This window comes from Anser cygnoides, chromosome Z (assembly GCF_040182565.1).
Source record: "Anser cygnoides isolate HZ-2024a breed goose chromosome Z, Taihu_goose_T2T_genome, whole genome shotgun sequence".
In the NCBI taxonomy this organism is placed as follows: Eukaryota; Metazoa; Chordata; class Aves; order Anseriformes; family Anatidae; genus Anser; species Anser cygnoides.
This window is the reverse complement of record NC_089912.1, coordinates 40,919,783-40,945,081: the sequence shown is the minus strand read 5'-3', so window position 1 is coordinate 40,945,081 and position 25,299 is coordinate 40,919,783. Positions and strand designations below refer to the sequence as shown.

Sequence of the window (25,299 nt, the reverse complement as noted above, 5' to 3'; positions counted from 1 at the left end):
AAAAAAAATCTACTATTATAGAAAGAAATTACTTCTTTTTCCAAAGAACAGTCTTGTCATTTTAAGACTAGACACAACCTATGAGAAATAAAGTAAAAAAAAAAATTGAAAAGGCTGCACTAATGTCAATGAATCAATGAAACTCTTGCTCCTGAACCACAGAACTGTTTTTTAAAAAACTTTGTCCTCTGCTTTTATTTCTAATGATGATTAACAATACCAAAAGGAATGTGTCTTTCACTCCTTTCTTAAAAACCAGCAAAACAATCTTGAAATATACACTTCCACATGCAGAAAGTAGAAGCTAAAGCTTCCACTTACAGACCATTAAAACTATTAGGCAAAACATCTTCTTGGAACATGATATTTAGAGATTATATTTATTAAGCTTTATCTCCTGCAGGTATAACTGCAGGTATTTTGTCTCAGGGGAATTATAAATAAAGGTTTCTAACAGGGATGACCTCCCAGGCACACACTGATACCACGATGTTACAGTGCTCCCACATCTTGACACATTTTCTACTGTCCTTCAAGAGTCTGGCTCAAAGACAGGATTTCATTTGCAGCACAGTCAAAAAACTCATTCAAAATCTCATCTCAAGATGATAATGTTGACACTGACATAGTTTTATCAAGATACATATTTATTTCTGTCTTCCCTAAAGTACCGAATTCTAGATTCATGTCATCATGTACAAACTGGAGCTTATCCTCTTAAATATATATAAATGCTTTGTTTTCTTTTATTTTGGGACCGTAGAGAAAGCATTTAACATGTTATTTTCAAAGTTTCAAAACAACAACAAAAATATACAGTATATTAAAATTTCACAATTTTAGGGGATAAACAAGTCTTTTTTAATGTTGGGTTTAGGACTGATCTTCAAGTGACCTACTTCTCCCTTCATTCCCAATTTTTATGTGAAAAAAAAAACCACAAATTTATGAGAAGCTTCACTGAACTCAATGGAAAGACCTGGCAAAGGTCCCCCTCTCATTGACCCCTTTGAAGAAGGTGATTTTTTATGATTGTTTTCAGACCTTGATCAAGTCCGTTTGTACTGCAAGAAAAGTTTACATAATTTTATACATAATTATTTTCATTATCTTAGTTCAAATATTTCAGTGTAATCCTTAGTCATTCTTTGTGAAAATTACAGCAACAATCATAGGAGGCAGGTTCAGAAAGTTAGGACCACATGATATTGTATCACAAGTCTATGTGGTGTTGCCTAGATTTGTTACTAGGCTCAATGCAGCACACAGAAATTTCTGGACCCGGTGGAATACATTTAGTGATTCCTCTCCCTCCTGTATGGCAAAGATTACAAAGACTCATCCTCATATTTGGCCAAACACCAAAATATACTTATTTTTATTAGCAAAGCCTTTGCTATCTAAATGCAGGTTTACAGAAAAAGCTCTTTGGAAAGCAGAAGTAAAATAAACCTTCAAAATGAGAAGATGCATAAAAATTCCTGATTTATTACAAACAGAAATACATCTGAATGAGTAGGTATTTGCAATCAAAAGATTTGCCTTCTGGATCCATCCAGGAATGTAGAATTACTGCGTATCTTTTGCCTATGCTCCTGCCTCTGCAGCCCATATGAGATATTGCAGAGGACAAAGTCATTCATAGCCTCTGGACAGAAGCACATTTTTATGACTGCAGATTTCCAAAGTTCTAGTGTGTACTTTCTATCCTGAAAGCTTCTCCTTTTCTTTTCTTCCCACCCTCCTGAAAATTTCCTTGGCATTTCAGAAGAAACCAAAGGCACAAAACACTCTCTGAAAACATCAAAACACACTCTGAACAAATTTGGGAATAAAGCAAATTATTGTTTTATTTGTGAACAACAAATAAGCATAAGTATCTGTGGCCTCCAAGCTTATATCAAAATAGTAGCAGCAGCAGCATTTCTTAGAACCTATCTAAAGCCCAGAAATTGCTGGAAAGGGACAGTAATTATTTTGCTTAATAGATTCATTGGATCCAGTCACTGATCACTGGATTGGTGATTTGGGTGGAGTTATGCCTCCAACTGATTTGATTCCTTCCACATTCACGCACACAGCCACAGTAAAATGTATCCTGCCGGGGTTCCCTATTGCACATCTTCAAAAAAAAAAAAAAAAAAAAGGAAGAAAGAAAATGACGTCAGGGCTTCCTCCACCTTTTCTTCAGATAACTGGTGAACAGATGCAGGACTGCTTCTTGAAGCCTGTCACTGTGGAATACCCATAAAGGAACAAGCCGCAGGACACAGGCCTTTAGAACAATCAAACAAAAACAATAGGAAGACAATGGGTTACAGAAACCTCTTGAAAGAAATTAACCAAGTGTTCAGAAAGGTCATAGAAAACATTAAATGCAAAAAATTTTCCTTTATACTTTTAGTGTGCATGTTTCTCTTTGAGAGAAATGCTCATTCCTGTCAGTTATCAGTAGATCTATTCTCTTCCCTGTACTTTTATTTAATGCTCACCATTAACAGCTGCTATACATACATATTTATTTTATTAGCTTGGTATCCTAAGGAAATCCAACCTTGAGGATTCCAGAATCAGTCAGAAGAACCTACTGAGTCCAGACAGCCTTGAATCAGTTTTGGGGACCCATTTACAAACTGTCAAATTCAATTACCAGTATTTCATGGGCTAAACATCCAAAAATCTCATCTCCAAAAGTAACATAATCCAGTGATTCACTAACAAACTCTTCTGCCGTCTTTGTAATAAGACCAGGTTTTTGGTGCATGGTCATTGGAGTAGAAACACCATAAGGAGCCACTACCTAAAATATGAAACATAATAGCAGTGTAATGTCATCAAATATTTACATAAGGCCATTCACTTTGAGGAATTTCACTGCATCTGACAAATTATAACAAATAGTTCCAATGGATTAAGGGACTATATGGAATACATAAAGATTCTGTAATGAAATAAGGAAAAGTATTTATAGCTGCATATAGAGAGAAAGCTTTGACAGGGTCACTCAGCACTTCACCAACAAAGGCTGCAAGACACAAGTTTAGGCATCTCAGATCATTCTTGAAGAATTTGTTAAAATGAAGGTAAGCGTGGCGAGATATAGTACCACCTGTATGATAATTCCCTTTGCCCTGTACTCTGCTTGTAGTGCTTTGGAGAAAGTGCATATAAAAGCCTAGAATAAAATAAAATGAAATAACATTAGCATAGGAAACAACGTACTTTCACATACACCTGCAAATATGTGAATACAGAGTCCTTAACAAAAATGACCAAGAATCATGCAACCAAGCACAGTGAATGTTGAAAAACCTAGAAATTACCTTTTCAAGACACATTTTCTGCTGTGCCACATTAGCAAATAGATTGACTGCCTGCATGAGGGAAAGAGTATGGCATGGGTGCAAGCCAGACATAAAACAGGTAAGTATTAGTGCAGACTGGATTGAAATATTTGTCATATTTATGAAAATGCAAATATCTGAGTCCCATTATATTAGCTCTCTTGCTTGTGGTTGTCATCTCTGGCTAATACCTACCCTCCTACTCCAAGGTTTACAAGGCAGTTTTTCTTGCAATAAAAATGGGAGTGAAATACAACTCATGCCTTCAAGGCATACCTATGAGTATAACCTATAAATATAATTTGCAAAATAATATATTTGAGCAGTTGTTTGTTTGTTTGTCTATTTTGAGCTTCAGCCTTCAGGGTTTATCTTTCTAAATTTTTCTTCACGCTACGAAGATTACACATATACTAACTTATTTTTGTATAAGTTGACTTTCTTGTATAATGATTGATTTTAGAAATATTCTGAAACTTGACAATATTGAATCCCTCCTTTGTAATTACAAGTATAAAAGCTATATTAAGCAGAAAAACTGAGGCTGTTTCCTAGCCATCATTTGAGAGGCCTTGCAATTTAAACACTAATAGTCTCTTGATATTTCATGATACAACAATATGCTGACAAGTAAAATAGCTTCCTTTCAGGGCACTGACAGAATCAGTCCATTTAAAAAGCACTCAGAAATAAAGGTAGCAAATACTCAAATAAGAAAAAAAAAAAAAGTCAAAATAGAACAACCAATGCACCATATCATTTAGAAATAATATTAACTAAACTTTTCTAAAGAACAAAAATTGACTGGCTTGAATGTAGTTCAAGTTTTGAGTAATGAGAAACTTATGTTAAAATGAGAGAGAGGAAATGGAAAACTAGAATTTCTTACCAAGAAAAACTAGCTTTTCTTACCAAGCTGAACTTCAGCTATGTTCAAGCAAATATTGTTAGAATTTTTCATTTGAAACAAACCTGATCTGAGCAGATCATTTTTTGGCGTTTCAGTGAAAATCAGGAACTTTTCACTTTGATAAGGTCTGGGGTTTCAACTCAAAGTAGTATTTCAAAGTGAAATCTAGGAAGTGAGGAAACTCACCAGCCACCTACTAGGATTTTTATTCTTGACTCCATAAGTAAAATCTAACACTGCCATGTATCTACAGTTTCAAGCAAGCTAGCTAAGCCAGTCCAGTAAAAGCCACCACTTCCCTCAGTGAGGACAGACTGTGAGCACTGGTATAACACAATTTAATTAACAGCAAAAATGTTCCTAAGATGAGACATACCTTCAGCTGGATTTCATTTGCATACCTTCACTGACTCTTGGTTCTCAGCTAGTGCTAATTCACATCACTCCCTTTTTTCATTGGAACAACACATTTATGTCAACTGAAAACCCAGCCCTGTATTGCTGATATAAATGTTTTGGGAAACACTTGGAGATTTCTTCATAAAGCAATGTGAAAGACTTACCTTAGAAGCTGAGTACATTGTGTATAATGGACAGGGAAAAGTACCCAGACCAGAGGACAGATTCAGAATAAGACCCTTCTGTCTGAAATTGAATTTAAATAGTTACATACAGCATTAGAGTAAAAATCTGCATAAGTGGAAACTAACATTTTTCCCCCAAAAGGCAGAGCTCTCTTGTAATACTGTAGACTACACTCTCAAAAGACCCAATTTTTATGGTTTTGTTAGGTGCAATTAAGTCTAATGCAGCTAGGAATAATAGCATAAGTGAAACTTAAATGCCTAGTGCAGTCAGAACCATAGGAACATTTTACATGCTATTGTACATCTAACAGAGCAAAAATTGCCATCAGAGGAAAGATTTTATGCTCCTAAGTAATTGGTAGGTCCCCTTTGCTCATTAGCCAGCACATTCTTTTTCCTGTTCCATGCATCTGTTGTTTTAGTTTCCCTATTCACAACTCCCTGTAAAAAATCACTAAAACCAATTTATTCCACAACAACCAGGAAAAACAAAACAAAACAAAACAATTAAACAGTGAGAGCTTTTTTTTGTTGTTGTTGTTGCCAAAACAAAAAGTATGTACTGTCCTCTAAAATGTAGTAGTTAATGTTTTCTAGAAATTTCATTTGAAAACATTAACTTCTGGTTTAAGGATGTGTCTAAAATCACATTGTATTAAAAGGACAAAAGGGATTACAGAGGTGAATTAACCTCTCAGAGGAAATACAGGTATTTCCAGGGCTTTAAAAGTAATATTCCAAGCATGGCTACCTCTTCTGGAAAAATATGACAATATATTCAAATGCAGTTGTTTGCCTAATTAGACTCATCACATGCCATTTTATTTCTGCAACACCTGCATATTTTTGCTGCAAACAGACCAAAATTTTATATTCTCTGTCTCATTCTACAATTGACTGAAAACGTGTAGCACTTCCTATCATTCATTCGCACAGAACAGTAACAGAAGTAAATCTTACTGATTGTCACACCACAAAGTGCAGAAGTTAATAATGAAAAAGCACAGCTAACACTGAATAAAGTGGAGGCAGCAACTAAAACAAATTGAAAGTTCTGGAAAAAAAATTACCTTGGTTCCATTTGTTTCAAAATTATTCGTGTCATCTGTAAGACAAGTATGTTGAGAATTATAATCAATCTCCCTCATTCCAATTACGTTTTTTCATTCGTCTTGTTTTATTCACAGTTTCCTATTTGCTTAAGCCTCAGACATGCATGTGCAGTTCAAATAGCTGAAATGTGGAACATTCAAAGTTTTGGAAAATATTTTTGAAATGTTAATGGACTGTCAATCAGCTGTACTGTCCAAAATTTCAAAGGTTAGTCTCTTAGGCAATGAAAACCTTATGCTTATCTGAAGTTTTTTAACAGTATCTGAATTTCATGAATCTTCAGTATTGAGTCATAACCGTAAGGAAAAAGTAAACTCTATACTGTTTTTGATTTTTTGCTTCTGTCTCTACCTGGATCAGAAATAGCAGAAAATCATGAAAATAAAATCTTCTTTTTTTTTTTTTTTTTTCTGCTACCAAATGAGCTTTAGGACCATTTTTGATGATAATTATTTAAATATCCATTTCAATTTTAACAACAGATGGAATAATTCTTACAATTTTTGAAGTGCAATTAAATCCGTTTTTAGGTAAGAAATTAGCTGCTGCCTGTTAATTTGAAGAGTATTCTTGATTTCAAGCCGAACTGCCTAGGGAATTCATACTCATACTATCGTCTCTTTATAAACATACGTGATGTATGAATCTTCACAGGATAAGACTGTGACCTAACTTGTCAAGGACTGTAATAAAAAGAAAATGAAAGATACCACTTAGTTCAGTTCTTGAATGATGCAACTTAATTCAGTCCTTGCTGATTCAATTTTTTTTTTCAGTAGTATCATACACAACAGGACTGTAGAAGCAGGGTTGGTTTTGCAAGCTTCATTTTCAGAAAGGGTGACAAAGTGGGTCACGTTAAATTGGGTGAAGGAGAATTTCCAATTAAATTGGAAAACATGGGAAAAGTTCCTGCCTTTTCTCAGTGCTGAAAATCCCACTGACATCTGTGGGATCCAGGAATATCTGGAGCTCAGGCATCCCACTGCAAGAAGAGATGAGCAGCATCCTACCAGCAATCAAGCCAGGGATGAGGCAGTGGGTGTGGAATTAATAATGATTGGGACCAAGCCATGAGCAACAGTGGTGAGGAGCATGATTTCTTCTTTGTGTTTTGGTGGAAGGTGATTTTTTGTGAAGAAATGAAAAGGGAGTGGTTGTAACACTAAGGAAAGGAATCACCAAGTGCTTGTAACACTAAGGTTGTGGCTGTATAACCAAGCCTTGGGGAAGTGGAAGACATTGATTTTGTGGCATGTATAAGGCTTGAAGTGGTAAGTGGAGGACACTTTGGATCCAGACTGAGAAGGTACAAAACTTTTGGCTGGGTTTGTGAGGCATATATACTCAGTATTCAGATATTGCAGATATTTCTCTTCTTTCAACAAGTAAATGGAATGAAACCTAGGAGTGGAAAGTCCACCAAACTAGTTTATAAAATAATTTGTTTCAACTGATTGATATTACATGATTTATTATCTGAGGTCATTAAGCAGCACTACAAATTTGGGAGGTAAAGTTTACTAGCCAAAGAAAGGGGAACATCTGTTGATAATTTTCATGTCATGTTTAGAAAGATATTTGCTGAGATGAACTACAAAGCTCTTGTTCTGCTCTTGTTCATGTTAACATGCTGCTTGCAAACAGTAGAGCAATAGGAATTTCAAAGCATGAAATATTAACTGTTCTTGTAAGGGAAGTAGCCAACTAAAATTAACTCCAAGAGGTAACAATCCCGAATTGGGAGTCACTCCTGAAGTTTCTCTCCTACATTGATAGAAAAATGTTTTTTTTTTTTGTCTGTCAAAAATGCATGTACAGTACAAAAAGTACAGTACTATGAACCTTCCTGCCTTGTAGATGTTGGTTTTGAAACAAATATTCTCTTTACCAAAATTGTCATGTTTTTACAAAATGTTTCAGCTACATTTTAATGATGTGTGTCAACAAAGCAACAGTGTTAAAACATTCCCAGTGAACACTGATCAAAATATTTTGTAGGCAGTAGAATCCAAAAGGGTCCTTAAAATTGTGCTGACATTCCAGCTGAAAACAACCATCTCTGGATAAACTGAATGAAATTAATCAGGAAAGTTAATCGGTCACTCTTTTGTGGGACTAATTTTTTTCTAATGAAATAAGTTACAGACTAGTCACATGTGTGGCACATACCTTTGTAGCAGAAATAATGTTGCAGTTCACAAGGTTCTGCAGGAAACAAGAAAACGTAAAGTTCATAGATAACCTCAGTGTGTGTGTGGCTTATCTAGATAAAAAAGCTAGCAATTCCAACTTCCTTGCAAAGCAGGGTTGCCTTAGATTTTCACTGTGCCTATGATGTGAGATACTCAAAGGCAGGTGAACCCTAAATTATTTATTTATTTATTTATTTATTTATTTATTTATTTATTTATTACTAATCATGACATCCAAATCTGCCTTGCATCTCTTTGATTAAGTGCACTCTGTTTTGCCCAGACAAGTCTTTGGACATGGCAAAACCTGGGATCCTGGTGTCCCAGCAGTGACAGCTCCAGCAAACCAAAGGACACCCATATTACAAAGATGCCAGGCTGAGAATGAATTGCTTCCATTGGCAGAGGTAGCAGCATTTTTATAAGCCATCTACACAGCATAAGCACTGCCATGTAGAGGTATCATCCCATGACCAACAGGTAAACACAAGCTGTAGCAGCAGCAGAGGTGCCATCACATGTGACACTGCAGGAAGAGCCAACTTGGGGATCTCTGGTTTGATGACAAATCGACTGAATGGATCCTGGGGCAGGGGCTAGCAAGAAATACACTTGGAAGCTGTTTATTTTGTGGTTAATTCTGTACGGGTAGACAATAATAAGGCAAAGAATCAAGTCCACAATTCTGTCAAACTATTCTAAGTGTGTAAATTAATCCCTCCCCCCAAAGTAAACCATGTTTAAGCAAGGTTTATTTTTCATTTTCCCACAGATTAAATCAACGGTGTCTCAAAGTAAAAAAGTTTTTATACTATTAACAGGAATGCTCTGGCTGTGACCAGGCTGGCCCCCATGACATTACGTGAGAGCAGTGAGACAGAGAGGCTACTGATCTCTGCTGTGGCCAGACCAGCTCTTCTATTGCTAGGTGTCTGCAGCAATTTAGCAAAACTATACCATTCTTTCTCTTGTGCAAGCTCTTCTGAACATTAAAAACACATCAAGAGATGCTCCATCAGGCCTAGTAGTTTTCCCACCCAACTGAACACTTAAATATCCACTGATTGTAGTAGGGACAGAATCTGTCCCTTGTTAAGAAGAATTATGGTGCATAATTGTTATATTGGAAATAGAAAACCATGGAGTAATCCTACCTCATCTACGTCTGGTGCATTAAGGAAACGGCATGGGAGAGGATTATGAAGCATTCCAACATTGTTAACTAATAGAAGGAAACATAATGATAAGAACCACATCTGGATAAAGTGCGCAGTTCAGCTAGTTAAACAAATGGCTTCTCCACAAGACTCAGTTTTTAAGCTGTAGGTGAACAGAAACACTGCTTCACCAGCATTCATTCAGCAAGCACCAAGTCTCACTCTTAATGAAGTCATCAGTACTGGTTGGTATAGACTACGGGGAACAGAAATACAATCTGCTGTACAGTTTTAGGGGGGTTGTTTGTTTCTTCTGTTGTTGTTTTGCTTGTTTGTTTCACTACTAAAAGGATGATTTTGTTAACCAAAATATATATATATATTTTTTTTTTTTTCTATGTGGATCATACAAGTTAACATTAGCCACAGGCTTGTTTCAGATTGAATATGAGAATTGCACACAGCTGTAAAACAACCCATACAGAAAATGAATTCCTTGAGGCCACAGAGGGAAGAGGTCACCCCACAAGCTGGATGTTGCTCATGAAGTGACAGAAAAGGTTTCACAGTAAGAGAAGCCACTATACAGAGAAATGGGAAATGCTTGAAGAATCTTAATTCACTTTTAAAACTTGTTAGAGATAATTAATGCTCAAACGTGTTAGGCAGTTGTGTGCTTGGTTTCAGATGTTGGCCAACAAGTTGTTATGACACACATCATTTGTACAATTCTCTGCTAAATGCACTGCAGCCATAAAATACTCTTTAATTAACAGACCTTAGTGACTCACCCAAAACACCAATTTCCAAGCCTTGCAGACCTTTTTCAATGTTCTCGTATACTGAATTTCTAGTGAAATCAGCTTGTATAACCTTCACCTTTTGACCTGTGGCCTGCTCTGAAATTAAGAAAAAAAATAGAATATCCCTTTGCATTTACCCAGAGAGAGGGAGAACTGTAATTCAGTAATAAGAGAAATAATGAGATATATAATTTAGTAATGTCCACTGTAAAATTAGAAATTTTTTCAACTTTCTGTTTTTTAAAAGAATTGCAACACAAGCAAAACACTTTCACTGGTTACAGTTGTTTTTGGGGAAATATCCTGGGAAATAGGATGAACTTATGCCCTGAAATCAGTGAAAATTCCCTCACAAAATCTAAACAGCATTTAGTCCTTCAGCAAGAGAAAAAAAAAAGGGGGGGGGGGGGGAGATGGTGGGGAGGAAATAAACAATATAGAACTTCTTCCCCTGGTTGTCATAATATTTATAAAAGAACACTGTCAGCATACATTAGACAAGTGAATGTGGGTGCCAGATCCTTGACATAAGCACAGTTTTGCAGAATTGTTTTAAAGTGTTTTCATACATAAGATGAACATTTTAACAAGCAACACTCATTTTTGTCTTGTAGGAGGAGGGGAAAACAGGACTTGTTGTGATGCCATATTTTCTGCATCTTTTTCTCCCAATTCCTCTCTTGTTTTAACTTTTGCAACTTCATGGACTGAATCTTAGGATTTTGCTGGAGTAAAGACATTTAAGGGAAGTTGGAGCTTAAATTTTGCAAGGTCAATTTACACAGAAGGGAAAGGGAAATGTGTATGATTTTTCCAGTATCAATGCTATGCAGGAGCAGAGCCCAGCTGTACATTACCATTTTTCTCAGCAGTTGATTTATTACTGTCCATATTTTCAATGAAGTTTCACGAGGAAAAGAGGTAGAGGCTCTTATTTACTCATTTTTAAAGTCAAGGTTCTCCTTCAAAGGGGCCCAGTAAGGTCCTTTCTAACTAGTTGTTCACATTGTAAATTCTTGCTGCTAAACCTGCTTTCAAGTTTTATGGGCAACCTGAAATCCAGATGAAGTTCACTGAAAAAAGTGACAAGTGAATCTTGGAAATGTCAATAGATGATCGGGTTGCAGACTCGCTTCAAGCAGCAGGAATTCAGGTGCATGCGGATGGCAGAAAATCTGCTTTGAGTCTTGTTTGGGAAACTGCCCAAACTTGCTTGGAACTTGGTTTTGTCATATAGGCAACAGAGAGCGCTGCTTTGAATAGGAATTGCTCAGTGATTTCTACTCACAAGTCGTGCCTCACCTCTCTGTCTCCATCCAGACTTAGGAAAAGGCCTGTTGCTCCTCGGACCACTTTGGGACAGCGAGCCTGGCAGGAAGTCCATTTTGGCTTTGGGTCCAGCAAGCCAGTTTGCAGCCACACTGGGCCTGCCTTACAGGATGGATTAGAGGGATGCCATTCCCTCCAGGCTGATCCCTCCTTGCCCCTCAACGTACCGCAAGTCTCAAACACCTCACACTACCAAAGCAACAGAAGCAGTCTGAGGAAACAGCAGACGCTGTGACTCCAGATGTGAAAAGCAGGCTGTGTCTTGTGTGTGATTTTCAAGGACATCTGTCTCCATGACAGGGGCAAGGAGGAAGCAGTGCCCTTTCTCTTGCCTTCTTTCCAAGCTGCAGTTGTGTGCATGAAAAGGATGAAACACCCTTTGAACCTTCAACCTATAAAAGCAATTCTAGTGGCAAATGACCCCCCTAGTAGTCCAAAACTGGGGGAACGGTGCAGCTACAAAGAATAAGGACATTGTGTGTGTAAATGGAGTGAAGAGAAAGAACAGAGCAACAGCTGGAGCAGACACCTACGGTGACCTGATGATTGAAGAGCTCTATAAACAAAACAAGATGGTCTTCAGAAGTGTAGTGATGTTGTGGCCATCTTTCTTGCGGGCAACAAGAAGGGCAGCCAAAACTACAGCAGCATAAAAATTAGGATCAAACAAACCATTTGGCCTTTCTCTGCATCCCCTTGTCTGCACACAAATGCACTGCTGCAACCAGCACTCTCAGCCAACAAACAAGTACTCCAGATGGCTTTACTCTGTCTCATTTAAGAATAAAACAATATATTTAAAATAAAATAAAATAAAATAAAATAAAATAATAAAATAAAATAAAATAAAATAAAATAAAATTATCATGCTTATAAATGAATTATCCAGGGATAGCTCTTCAGAAAATGATAACAAGTCTATATAGGAGAAAGCCAAAAAATATTTTCCAAGTATCTTATGTCTCTCCCTCTCTGTGACAAAGATTTACATTACTCTTTGAAGACTAAAGCCACTCCAACTCTTTTTCAAAGTCCTAAATGTGCTAGAAGAAAAGAATCTAGGTTTTTAAACATCAGAATAGGTTATTCCCTTAACAAAACAAAACAAAAACAAAAACAAAAAAAGAGAGAGAGAAAAAGAATTTCAGGAAAATTAAAAACCTGAGCTGTATTGTTTCATCTGACATGTTACAAAATGTATCATTAAAGGTACATCTAACTCCTTCTGACCTCAGACCACTTGGGAATCCTACTTGTCAGATAGGATAACGTGCTGCCTCTTGAAATTTACCAAGAAGAGAATAAATCCGGCAGAAGCATGAAGTTGGTTAGAACATGAAGGCTGCCAGAAACTCTCCCTTTCTGTTTGGAGAGATAGGAAGATCTTCTGGAAACCTGGGGTAGCAAAATGAATGCCTGAGTTACACAAGAACTGATCTCTGTAGCAATAGAAGACACTTTTGAAGTACTATAACAAAATCTGAACGTGAAATAGAAGCATTCAGGCTTCATGTTCAGCAGAAATTTGCAGAGAGAAGAGCAAAATGAGATGTTACTTAAACAACAAAAAGAAACTAAAAAAATATGACGGGAGAAATATTAGAAGTTCTGTAAAATTATAAATTACAAGCTCTGACTACATTTCTGGCTACATTTTGAATGTCTTTTAAAGAAATGTATCTCCTCAGAAATATAATAAACCTCAGTTTCAAAAATAACAGAAAAATAGAGAAGAAACAAAGAGAATGGAGATGAAAATAGAACTGCAATAGGTGATAGAAGATACAAGAGAACATGAACTCAGTGAGCAACAACAAAAAAAAAAAGCCCTGGGAATTACTATTAGTCAGTTGAGCACTCAGAAATATTGGTCAAGGCCCTGAGGTGCTCTGTTATGTAGCAGTAGTAGTGTGTATTGGGAAATCAGCCTTAAGCAGTCGTGTTTTACCCCAAGGGATCAGCAAGACAAAACAGGTATGCTTAACCACCTTTAATGGAGAAGGAAGGATGTGCCAAGGGAGTGTTTTTTTTTTCTTGCTAATAAAAAACCTCAGTGATCTCAGCTTATTACCTGCTTAGCTCTTGGAGCCAGCTCTGGAAGGAGGAGAGGTGGAGGACACAGCGTAGTACTGGCGACAGCTAGACACAGCTAGCACCTTTACCAGACTTAGTGGGAGTGAGACACGTTTGGTTCTTGGCCATTCTGTGGGGTGATTTTTGTATTTGCTGCTTTGTTCTACAGCAATGGATGTGATATCTGCAGGGAAAGTCGGATAAACTACTCACTGTATCACTAAATCCAAATTCATGACCTGCATGTTCAGCTAGTCTAAGATGATGTAGCTATACTTTCAGCTGCATTCTGAGGATCAGACACTTTCTTTCCTTAAATACAGATTTGTTTCTTCATACAGACATATATATATGTATACATATATATATATCTTTTTGTGGCTAATATTAGTGTGTTACAGAAGTGCATAGTTGTTGTTATTTGGCATGATTTAACAGCTTAACAAGTACAGGCCCTGGTCTTATCAACCAATTCTAGGGTTATAACTTCTCTATCAGGATCTAGCTCTGTTTGTACAGCTTGCTTAGGAAGTGTAAGAAGACAAAGAAGAAGGAGTATATCCAATAGCATTCCATCATATCTGATCTCCTGATCAATGGCTTTACAACCACAACAGTAAACATATTAAATAAGCAGTATACCTGGTGCAATGGATATCTCCATCTGCCCTCACAAGACTTATTTTGTTATCTTTTATCTCATGTTCTGGAAAAGCCATCCTGTCCAATGGGGTGGAAATCTGGCTTTTGGTTCCAGAGCTTATTTGCAGAAAGGTTTTTCTGCTTGTGGATTTCTGCCTGCTGCAAGCTCCATTTCTGAGAGGTGCTCTCAGACGTTCCTGCGATCCACAGGGCTGTTTGAAAGCCAGCTACTGAGACCTCTGGAATTACCCTTGTTAACCTCCTTTCGTTTATATTATTCAGTGTCTGAATGGAATTCTACAGTACAATTACGCAAATAATGTCATCAGGTTGAGAAGGGAGTCAAGTCGTCTAGTTACTGTGTCCAACTCATCGGAAAAAGATACACAGTCTAGCTGTTAAGCAAAAGGAAACATGAGCAATGTGCACAGTCCTACGACATATTTACGTAGCCTGCGATAATTTTTGTGTCTCTATCTCTCTGTGCCTTAATCTCCTTGCATGTTAGTTCAGGGTAGAGATAACTGCCTGCAGTAAGACACTGCTTGTTTAAGATGTTTAGATTAAAAAAAAAAAAAAAAAAAGTCAGTGAGAGTTACAGAATTTAGAAAACAGTAAAAGCATTCTGTTAAGTTTCTGCTTCATTTTTGGTTTGCATTGTTTATTTACTCACATAAAATCATAGTAAATTTAACTCTTCTTCCTTTCCAATGACTGCTTAGTTTAATTACAGTAAAGCCCAAGCCTGCAAATAGAAATCAGAGGAGCCTTTCCAAAGCTTTAACCTAAGCACACATCCAGAGCTCCCTGCTGATTTTTTTCTCATCCATGCCTTAGATCAGATGCTGTCCACTTGTCATCACCATATCCTCCTCTTCTTCCTTTTGTTTGTGACATCTACTAGTTGTTACGCACCCATTTCCAGCCTGACACAACAACACATGAGTCACTCTGGGCATGAGCCAAAACCCACTGAAAACAATGGAAAGATCTCACTGAGAGCTGCCACCAATTTCAGCAAACTTTGGGGAAAATTGGTGCCCACTGGCACAGGGTGGGCTGCCACACCGATGCCTTCCAGGACAGGGCAGGTCTTTGGCTGGGTGCTGCTGCAGGGCACAGCACTGCATGGCCTCGCCGGGACGGCGGACAGGGGGAAATCGGACAGAAAAATTAGAAGCCCAATCAATCCCTTGCTTCAGCAGGAGGAGCTCCTGAAGCTTCCCTAGGAGATGCACCGCATGCTCGGCAGGTGAGTGCCCCAAACCTGATGTGCTGCTGCAGCCAGGTGCCCCGCCTGCCTAGAGGCAGGGCTGTAAACCTGGGAGTGACACATGCTTAGCACTGGAGACTGTAAATCAAGGAGCACGGTGGACGGAAGCCATGTATAGAAGAAGAGATTGTGGGAAAAATAACTCTGATTAACACAATCTCTAAAGTTAATGGAGGATATAAAATCACTTGACTCCTACAGAAATCCTAACTGTCAGTCTTAATGTATTTAAACAAGCCATTCCCCAGGGCAAATGGCTTATCCACTCTGAAGGAAAGAAAGGGAACATTAATTCTAAAGATGAACTATTTAACTGCATTATCAAAAGCCAAATGGAACTTGTAAATCTTAAAAGGAAAAAAAAAAAAAAGACAACAGCTACAATGTTTTCATTTCTGCTCCTCCTTCGCTATATTCCAAGAACTAGACTAAAAGCAATCTTTCCTGAGCAAAAACTGTTTCATAGATGATTCAGACTAGTACTAGTACTACATCTAGTACTAGATGTAGTACTAGTACTACATCTCTTTTGCCTGTTCTTATAGAATTTAAGCTCAGGTGAATAAAGGTTTTAAGCCAGTACAGAACCTACAGTCGTGTGGGTTTTTTTTGTTTTGTTTTTTTTTTAACGTGTCCAACCCATTGCACTGTTTGAATTACAGCATGTACATTTAAAGTAGTCCAAGACTAGAAGGGTTGAAACAACAAAGTGATATCAAACAAAGTATCTGTCATATTGCATCAATACCTGGGGCTCAATCTGTAGCAATACTTGGGGCCCACCCGTACTAGATGCTGTACCAGGGAAACAGACCTCCAGGTTCCTGCCAAGCCAGCCTGCTAAACAGGAAAGTAAGTTTGAGATGAACGCTTACCGATTTCAGTGGCTACTCTCTGCAGTTTTTCAAGAGTTCTGCTTATCATAACTACATTTAACCCACGTTTTGCCAGCTGCAAGAGGAGAATATAAAAGTTGTCAGAAAACAATATTGACAAGACTTTTTTTCAGAAGACATTTTTTTCTAGTTTTACAACAAAAACAATGACAGAATTACTTAATTGTTTTCAGTCACTTATCACCTGCCTAATGGGTAAGCAACGGATACTAAAAACAGGTCAAACATTAATTTGGATTCTAACAGTCTGTGAAAACACCTCCTTTCCTGTATAATCTTGGACCATTATGAGAAAAACACACTGGACAGTAATGAAAACTCAATAACACACCAAAAAATAAACAACCCTATCCAGTTTCAAGTGAGTGAATATTCACAGGGAATGAAGACAACATGACATTTCCCAGAAAAGCATTAGGAAACAAATAAGCTGATGACACCATCTTTGACCCTCACATTTTGTTTTTAATCTTGAGGAAGTACACTGAGCATATTGAACTGAAGGATCAAGAGTTTGCAGGCATTTGAATTTATTCATACAAACTTAATAGAAATAAAATCTCACACAAGACAGATGGATAAATTTTTTTCTTTCATTAGATACAGACTTTAAAAAAAAAAAAAAGTGAAGAAGCCCAACAAGTCCATGCATAAAAATTGAAAATACAGTCACACAAAGGTACATCCACAAAGATACTGGCAAGAGTTGAAGTTTACAGCTGTGAACAGCATATAACACAGCAGTCCATAGTCAGTTTGGTCTTACCATGTACAGAATAAACAGAGAAGGGTATTCTCCCATTTTCCCTAGGCCTCCCACTCCCATCAGCTAAAGAGTGTGAGGCAGCACCTGAGAGAAAAATATGCCCTCAGCTTGTGAAACTAAGGTATTAACAAGCAGCAGTTGAAGAAAGTTGCATGCACAAAGAAACGAAAGATAGAGCTGAAACCAGAAAAAAATAGCCATGGAAGCAAGGAGAAAGAGAGTTAACTCAGTCAGCACAAAGATAAAGCCAACTGCATCTGAAAGTACCATGTTTGCTTAGACCAAGAAATGAACTGGCAAAGCCCACACACTGAAGACCCATTCATTTCTGTCGCTGACTCCCTGCAACGCACTCTCCTTAAACCTATTTGAGGGAAGCAGATTGTCCTACTGAGCTCTTCTGAAACAATGAAAAGAATGTTAAGGAATAAGGACCTTTGTTTAAAAATTCACTACACTGAGAGTACCAGGGGCAGACTGTCTATTAAGTGTATAAGCCACGACCATTTGCATTTTCAGCACAAAGACCACGCACAATCCCGAGCTTTTGGAGACCCTCTCACATAATTGTCCCATGCTCCAAGGAGACACGCAGAGGTTCAGATGCTCTGGAGTTTCGAAAGCTTATTTTAAGGGCTCCATTTGAGGTACTCAGGAAGAGAATGTTAATTGTCTTCGCACTGGCGAATTTCCCTTTGTCCACATGAGCTTTGCTCAAGCTGTTTCCTATCCACTTGAAAGCAACGGAGACATGGTCCCTGCTTCTGTGGTCACTTATTCCTACCTGTCACTTGGGGGTGTTTGAATGGGGATTGTTTTGATTTTTTGAGCATTTAGACTCAAGACCAAATATCAGACATGTCATATACAAAATAAAAGTCTGTCTCATTGGGCTTCTCAATGTCATCTCAGCTATACCTCTCTGTGCTTTGTTTGGTGGAAAAATCCCTCCTTAAAAAATAAATAAAAAATGATCCCTACTGCTAAGATTGTGTTGTATTTTAGCCAAAAGCATATATACTTGTGGCAAACAAAATCACAAACTGCCAGGTGAGAGGACTCGCCTCTGCTTTTGTATACCAGACTAATTGGAAACAAAAGGTTGTGGCAGCCATTTCTCAAGGCAAAAATGGTTGCACACCTGCCTACTCTTTTATTTTTGCCTCCTGACCCACACAGAAAACATGCATTTTTTTCAGAAATCAGTTTCATAGGACATTTTAATGACCATATGTGATTCAAAAGCACCCCCGAGGCAAACAAAATGAATTGTATTAAAAAAAGAAAAAAAAAAGAAAAAAAAAAAAAAGAAAAAGAAAAAAAAAGAAAAAGAAAAAAAAGAGGAATTTCCTGGCCATCCACGGCACAGATTAAATCAGTTTTAACACAGCCGCATTGCAAACGAAAGTAGCTTCGAGCGCAGACGCCCTCAGCGCGAAGCATCCTCCCGGCGCCGCACCAGGCAGACCTGCTGGGTGAGGAAACCCTGACTCCCAGTGGCAAAGGGCCGAAATGCTCCCGGCCCTCTGAGGCTGCCGACATGCGGGAGCAGTACTACAGACTGCAGCCTTAGCCATGTGTGGTAACTCAGCCTTTGGAAGTGGGATCAATGTTAAAGGGAGATCTGGTGGGATCTGCGTTCTGGAATCGCACAAAGACACTGTTAAAAAGCTTAAGCCCACACTAATTCATGTGAAGTCACTCTATTTTCCAGCACGTTTTTGCAGCTACAGTCTGAAGTAAATCTTCCAGCAAATGAAATTTTCAGACAATACAGCTTTGCACAAGGCACGACATGGGTTTTAGATTCAAAGCGTATCTGCAGCTACACTGACAGATTGGTTATACTCTACACGGATCATTAGATGTAATAATTTAAAACCCTTGATAATAATTCTGTGCATGCCGTAGCCACCTACCACAACTTTCTACTAATCTTAAGAGATTTTCTCTCTTCCCCAGGACTGCACTGATATGGCCTCAGTGTTTCACACATTTTCTTCCCTTGCTTGGGATGCAGGCCTGAAGGATCCCTGTGATTCAAATCCTTCAACCCATTTTGGTCCAGCAGGCTGAGACAGGGCAGATGATTCTGCAAGCTTTCCACTAGCTTTGCACCTGTACAACACAACTGGATCAGCAATATTTCAAAGAATAAATGCAGGGTCAACTTGAGAAATTAGAATGCGTATGCAACTGGAACAGAAAAACTCAGATCATATTTAGCTTGTATTATACTGCTGGTAATACTGCATAGGATTTCAGGAAAAAGGACAAAGGTTTGAGATTTCAGAAAAGGCTGCATTAATAAATGAACACAAAGGCTTTCTCAAAATCATAGAACCATAGAATGGCCTGGGTTGAAATGGTGTGCTAAAACATTGATTTAGATACATTTAGATTTATAAGAATCTTATTAAATATTAACAATTTAAAAAATAAATAAATAAAAGAAAGAAAGAAAAGATGACCAGATCAGCCACCAAAATCCTTCTTGTGTCCTGCCATCAGGTGAGAAGAGTGCAGAGGTTAAACTGTACATGTCAGAATATGGAATGGTCTTGGCCATACACTCAAGATATTTGAGGTTCTAAGCCAGGAGGAGATCCTAAAGCACTTCTCTTGCCACTACATCAGGAAAATAGAACTAACAAGTTCGTACCAGTATCTGAAGTACTAACTAGTGAGTGGAGATGTCAAAGATGTCTCAGACGTGACAGACTGAGACAGAAACCTGCCTTTTGAAATACGTATAGCAAACTGGTTCCAAAAGCCAGCACTTTGACATCACAGCAGTCAGTTTAAGGGATGGAGTCTGTACGTTCACAAGGACCGGTCCTTCAAAATCACCCTGACATGTCAGAAGTACAGTCAGAGCCTTCTCAGAAGCCTGGAATTTCATGCGGGAGAGGATAAGGTCAAGGTGTACTTGCCTGCCAACACAAGATTAGGAACCTAAAGGGACAGTAATTTGCTCTGAAAAATCTGTGTCCAGGCATCAACAAAGCAGTACTCTGAGACCTCACAGCTGTCTGGCTCCTCACACAAACCCAGAGAGCTCTTGAGCTTAATGGATTTCACAGAGGCCTGTATCTGTCTGTAAGCCTTAGAAACACAGATACTGACCCAGTAAATACTGTAATCTTCGCCTGAACCTCTATCTCCTGGGCTGTACTCACGAGCCACCAACTCGAGTTTCCACAGGAAACACTGAGCAGAGGAAGCCACATCACACTAGTCTTCCAAAACATGAGAACTGCTCTCCTCAGCCTCCTGTGCCATAGGAGCCTGAGCCCTTACGCTAGTTTGTAACTTGTTATCAGCCCACGTCTCAAGGAAATTCATCACTTGTTGCTGCAGCACAAACTCAGAGGAAGAGATGCTGTGGCCCTGCGGCCCACAGACAAGATGTGTGTTGCCTCTACATCAGCCCACGATACCAGCGGGACCCGTTCCAGCAGAACATCAGAGAACTTTGTACTCTGACATCAGATCAGCAGACAGCAGCGCTGAGCCAGGAACTCCAAAGGCACACAGACGTTAAAACAGCAGGTTCGGGTTTATTTATCCACAAGCCACACACAAGCGTGTGCTTTGACCTCAGCCAGCGAGATGACGTGCCAAACTATGAGCTCATGTGGTGTGGGCTTGGGATCTGCCCCACAGCGCAGTAGCTGACCACAGCTTCAATCAAAGGGACCACCTGGGGAGGAAGGTACGTCTCAGCAAGGATAAAGATGGCTCTCAGTCATCACACAAAAGCCAAGAATAATGAACAAATGTTCCACAAAATCTTGCCAGTTCCAGCCAAGAGCTGTTTTTTCAAGAAAAGACAGTAGTTATTTTATACTTTCTCATGATTTGCATGCCATGAATGGCCTTTTAAATGGGATTTACTGTTGTATAACCTACATGACACAAAGAAGGCAGAACAGAAGGCAGAAAAAAAGAGAGAATCCGATCTAGACACTCTCAGGTGCCAGCAAACTTCACGTGGTTGAAATATCACCAGGTGCTCCCATACGGGGTTAGTTCAGCAAGCTGCACCTGCAGACCCTTGCCATTTGCTCAGCATTACAGCAACTCAGTCAGTAGATAGAAGGCAGCATTTTCTCTTTGCTTCCACAGGAGAGCATGTGATCTTTATCACAACTATGACAGATACTAAACTACAAATATTAAACTGAACATATATATATACACAATACCTGGTATCTTTGTGCTTCCTACATTCAACACCCTTTCAAAAGTACTTATTGTATTGCCACCCCCAGTAATCAAAATCAGGTGATTAAAGTGAATAATGCTTATGAAAGCTGGCTTTAAAAAATCCAGCCTACTAAATCAAAGGCAAAAAGCCAAATTTCCCATGAGAGAAAGTTTTTATATAATTTATCACATCAGCAGGCAGCACATCTAATCTAAGCCCTCACATATTAAAGGCTGCTAATTTTCACCCTGTCATCTCAGCTCTGAAGACAGTAACTTCGTGTTTCTGAATGTTTCAACTTCAAGGCTGCCTTGTCTCCAGTGATGTGTGACTTCAGTGAAGTGAAATGTAGTGGCTGCACAACAGCGCAGAACTGATTGTGGCTTCCTCCTTCCTTCTACAGACTCATGAAGCTAGCAATGCTTAATCAAACCATATATATTTCATTATAATTTCCATAATTTTTAGTTCATTTTCATTTGCATAGTTATCCTTTATTATTTCAAATAAGTCTCTCAGACTGTTCTTTGCAACGGTGAAGGCTAACAAAATACATTTTGTATTTTTAATGCTGGACAACCTCAGTGAAAGACAAAAAGCACATTAGCTGTGAAACTGGGATTAAAAAGGGATAACCTAGGAGACTTCCCACTCCGGACAGACAACACAAAATCTTTTGGATTATTCAGTGTTTCCATTTTATTTCTTTGGACTGACGAGACCAGTGAGGCACGAATGACTTTCCTCTGAAATGCAACACCGGTTTCCTTGCAGAACTTGATTAATGTTATTCTGCAAATACGGAGGGGAAGGATTAGTACCGGGTTTGTCACAGTGGCTTTGAATCCTAGAATTGTGTTAGTAACTCGCGGAGACTGGGAAAGGGGTAGCAATTGCCATTTTGTTAAAATAAAATTAAGTGTATGTAATCTATTTTACCTCAAACGAATATGCTTTTCCAAGCCCATCTCCTGCTCCTGTGACCACTGGAGAAAGTAAAAAGAAGAGGGATTATATTTGTTGCTCTACTGCAGGTTGCTCTTTCCTGAATTTGTTAAACTTACTCATCTGCATTTCTTGAACATTACTACCAAAATGCTTCTAGTAAAGCACAGAATCAATTCCCCACACACACTTGGTTAATCCCTTGTGACTTTTTCATCTTTTTGTTACTCCACTTAGCACTTTTTGTCTTCAAAGCAAATCCCCCCTCAGAGTAACCTATCTAATGCAGTTGCTAGCTTTTATTCTCACGTTCAACGAGGAGACACTCAGCAACAAATCCATTTCCTATGAGATGGTAGAATTGTCTTCCGTACACACATTTCTACAAGTTCTGTTTTGCAGCTTTTTAGCTTGTATGTCTATGGCAGTACAACAGAAGATAAGGAGTAACTAGTGACTGAAGCTGATGCTAGTGGCTGAAGTGATACTTTTCTCACACAAGAATTCTTTCAGCAAGGAAAAGCTTAACAACCATCTATAAAATGCTTTTCTCCCAGAGCTTTCTGAGTCGCAGTTTACCTTTGGATTTAGTGTCACTGAGAAAGTAAACAAGCCTTGGCATTTGTAAAGCATCCTGATCTTTAAATATTATAAAAGCAAATAAAAAAGACGAACTATAGAAACAAAAAGTTTTCACCTTTCTTATCAAGAAAGAAATAAGTAAAGTAGGCAAGCACTAAAGCGATTCTGAGGTACACCTGGTAAGTTTTCAAAGCAAAATTAAAAATGGGTCAATGTCTAAAAAAATGTGGATCAAGGACTTCTAAGTTGCAAAAGAATCTGGGAGAGCAAGGTGAATTTGAACAGCTGGGATCACTGCCAACAGAAGAGCAACTACCCTCTTATTTCACAAATAACAGAAATCCCGTGGTGAGGAAGCGGTGGATTTTTACCTTCCTAGAAGGCCTGCAGGTGAAAAGCAAGCACCCACTGGAAAAGAAGCTTCCACTTTCCAACTTTCACTCTCACAGTTCTCAGGAGCTCATGTGCCACGTGATGCAGCAAATCAGTCGGGTCTAATAAACGTTACTGGGCTGAGAAACCTTAATATTTGTAGGACAGAGCACGCAAGGTCCACCGAAGGAAATGAGAGTCTCTCAGCCTTCAACAGAAACAGGATTTTACAGAGAGGGTTCCACACAGCGCTCCTCACCACACGCACACAAGTGAGGTCTATGTCTTACTAGCATTAAGACGAGATCTATGCATTATTTCAGAAGCACTTGGTGTTTAGGCAGGTCTTCAGTAAAGGGGTGGATTTAATTTCTTCTTAATCCACTGTGAAAGTGTTTATTAAACATATACTCAATGCAGTGACATCAAGTCTCTAGCACGGGGGTAAGGAAGGAAGCACAAGAGTACTTTTGGGGTCACTTCATACCAAGAGGCCACCATCGGTGACATCTGTAGCCCAGGAACTCAGAAACTCAGAAACCTTTTCATTCTTACTTCATGGTGATAATTTATCAAGCCTAAGAAAATCATCGATGTTCAGTAGGAAGAAGGTGTTTTTTAAACATTTCTGTTATTTTCATGAGAATATGTAATATCTTTTAAAAAAAGCACTGCCAAGTTGCAGCTTTTGTAGTTTTTAGGCAAAAGTAGATTTGGTTTGTTAATGATACCATTAAGGATAAGTCATCAGTTCTGGAAAAAGAAAAGAAAAAAAGAACAAAAACCAGAAAATAGTCTGGAGCAAAGTCACGAGGAACAAAGACAAGTTGCTTCGAAGAATGGAGACCATGTACTAGGATACACTAGAAGGTACTTGCTTCACACATCAGGAAACTGAGGATGTAGGAAATGCTATCAAAACTAAAGCATTTCCAGTAGAGAAAAAAACATCACAAGTAGGAATGGGGAGAAAATTCACATCTATACACAAGGGGTGCAGGTTGTTACCAGTTTATTTTTCTCTTCTCCCCAAGTAGGCAAAACCTTCAGGCTCATTAATCTGAAGTTACTACAAGGCAACAAAAAAGAAATGAAGCAAGCCTCAGTTAGTGGAAATCATGTTCTGTTCTGAAGGGACAGGGTGAGAATGAAAGAAAAACCTCTCCCAGTTAGTAATGTAACAATTCATCACTCAGCTACAAGAAGAAGGTGAGGAAGTTTGCATTACCTGCCCATTCTCCCAGCGACCGAAAGAAAGCCTGAGGCAAAGCACTCCAGGTATATGGCAAAACGTATTTCATAAATCTGATGCATTTTACCAGAGCGCAGAAACAGATCAGTCCCCCAGTAACCATAAGCAGCTGATGCTGATAGTCTTCCATGGCGAGAGAAGGCAGCGAGCTAGCACGCAAGGGTAACACTCTCCTGGGAAATGCCTCTTCCCAGCACGCTGCTAGTCTCCGGGCACTGGCAGAGAAGGGAGAAGTATAATCAGGGCACGTGACCTGCTTTCTCCAAGGAATGCCCAGAGTTTAGACTAGAATAACGTCTCTGCATTACACCCAGATTTGTAAACGACCCAAAAAAAAAAAAAGAAAAAAAAATCAAAATGAAACAATGACTTCTGGTGCTCGCTTTAGTAGCAAGGTTTCATTCTTTTTCTGGAGGCTACCCAAGAACAAAAAGAATAAAAATATTTTTATTGTAGTTGCTTAGGAATCGTAGAGACTGAAGATGGGTCTAAACCAAAACCCTGGATAAGAATACTCCAGACCTTGGAGATAACACAACAGCACTACTTCATACAGCGATGAAGAGTTAAGCCCCAGTCCAGAGACTTCCAGGGCAAGTTCACACTGAACTTGTGCTTAGGCCATAAAAATACATTTATCTCCTGATTCAAAGACAAAATAATAAACAGGTAATAAAGACATCTAATTCTTCCTATATAGAAAGAGCAATATCTCATAACCTTCCAAAGAGCTTTCTGGTAAGAGGTTTTCCCCATTTAACAGATGGGGAAATCATGGCACAAACTACTACAGTAAGATTTTAACAAGGGAACAGGACTTCCAGTTTTCTGAACAAAATACGTTTGAACT

At 38.6% G+C, this 25,299-nt stretch overlaps 1 protein-coding gene across 1 annotated transcript; it reads right to left on the bottom strand.

The window, feature by feature from the left end:
- Positions 1-1,824: 1,824 nt before the first annotated feature.
- On the bottom strand, positions 1,825-25,296 carry HSD17B3 (hydroxysteroid 17-beta dehydrogenase 3). The gene is made up of 11 exons (XM_013198805.3): positions 24,426-25,296; positions 22,238-22,284; positions 16,302-16,377; positions 10,098-10,205; positions 9,304-9,371; positions 8,127-8,162; positions 5,912-5,946; positions 4,818-4,899; positions 3,110-3,175; positions 2,651-2,800; positions 1,825-2,275 (listed from the first exon to the last, which is right to left on the bottom strand). Exons 1-11 carry the CDS (start codon positions 24,577-24,579, stop codon positions 2,165-2,167), a joined length of 933 nt encoding a protein of 310 aa, XP_013054259.1. The 5' UTR covers positions 24,580-25,296; the 3' UTR covers positions 1,825-2,164.
- Between the last annotated feature and the right edge of the window lie 3 nt (positions 25,297-25,299).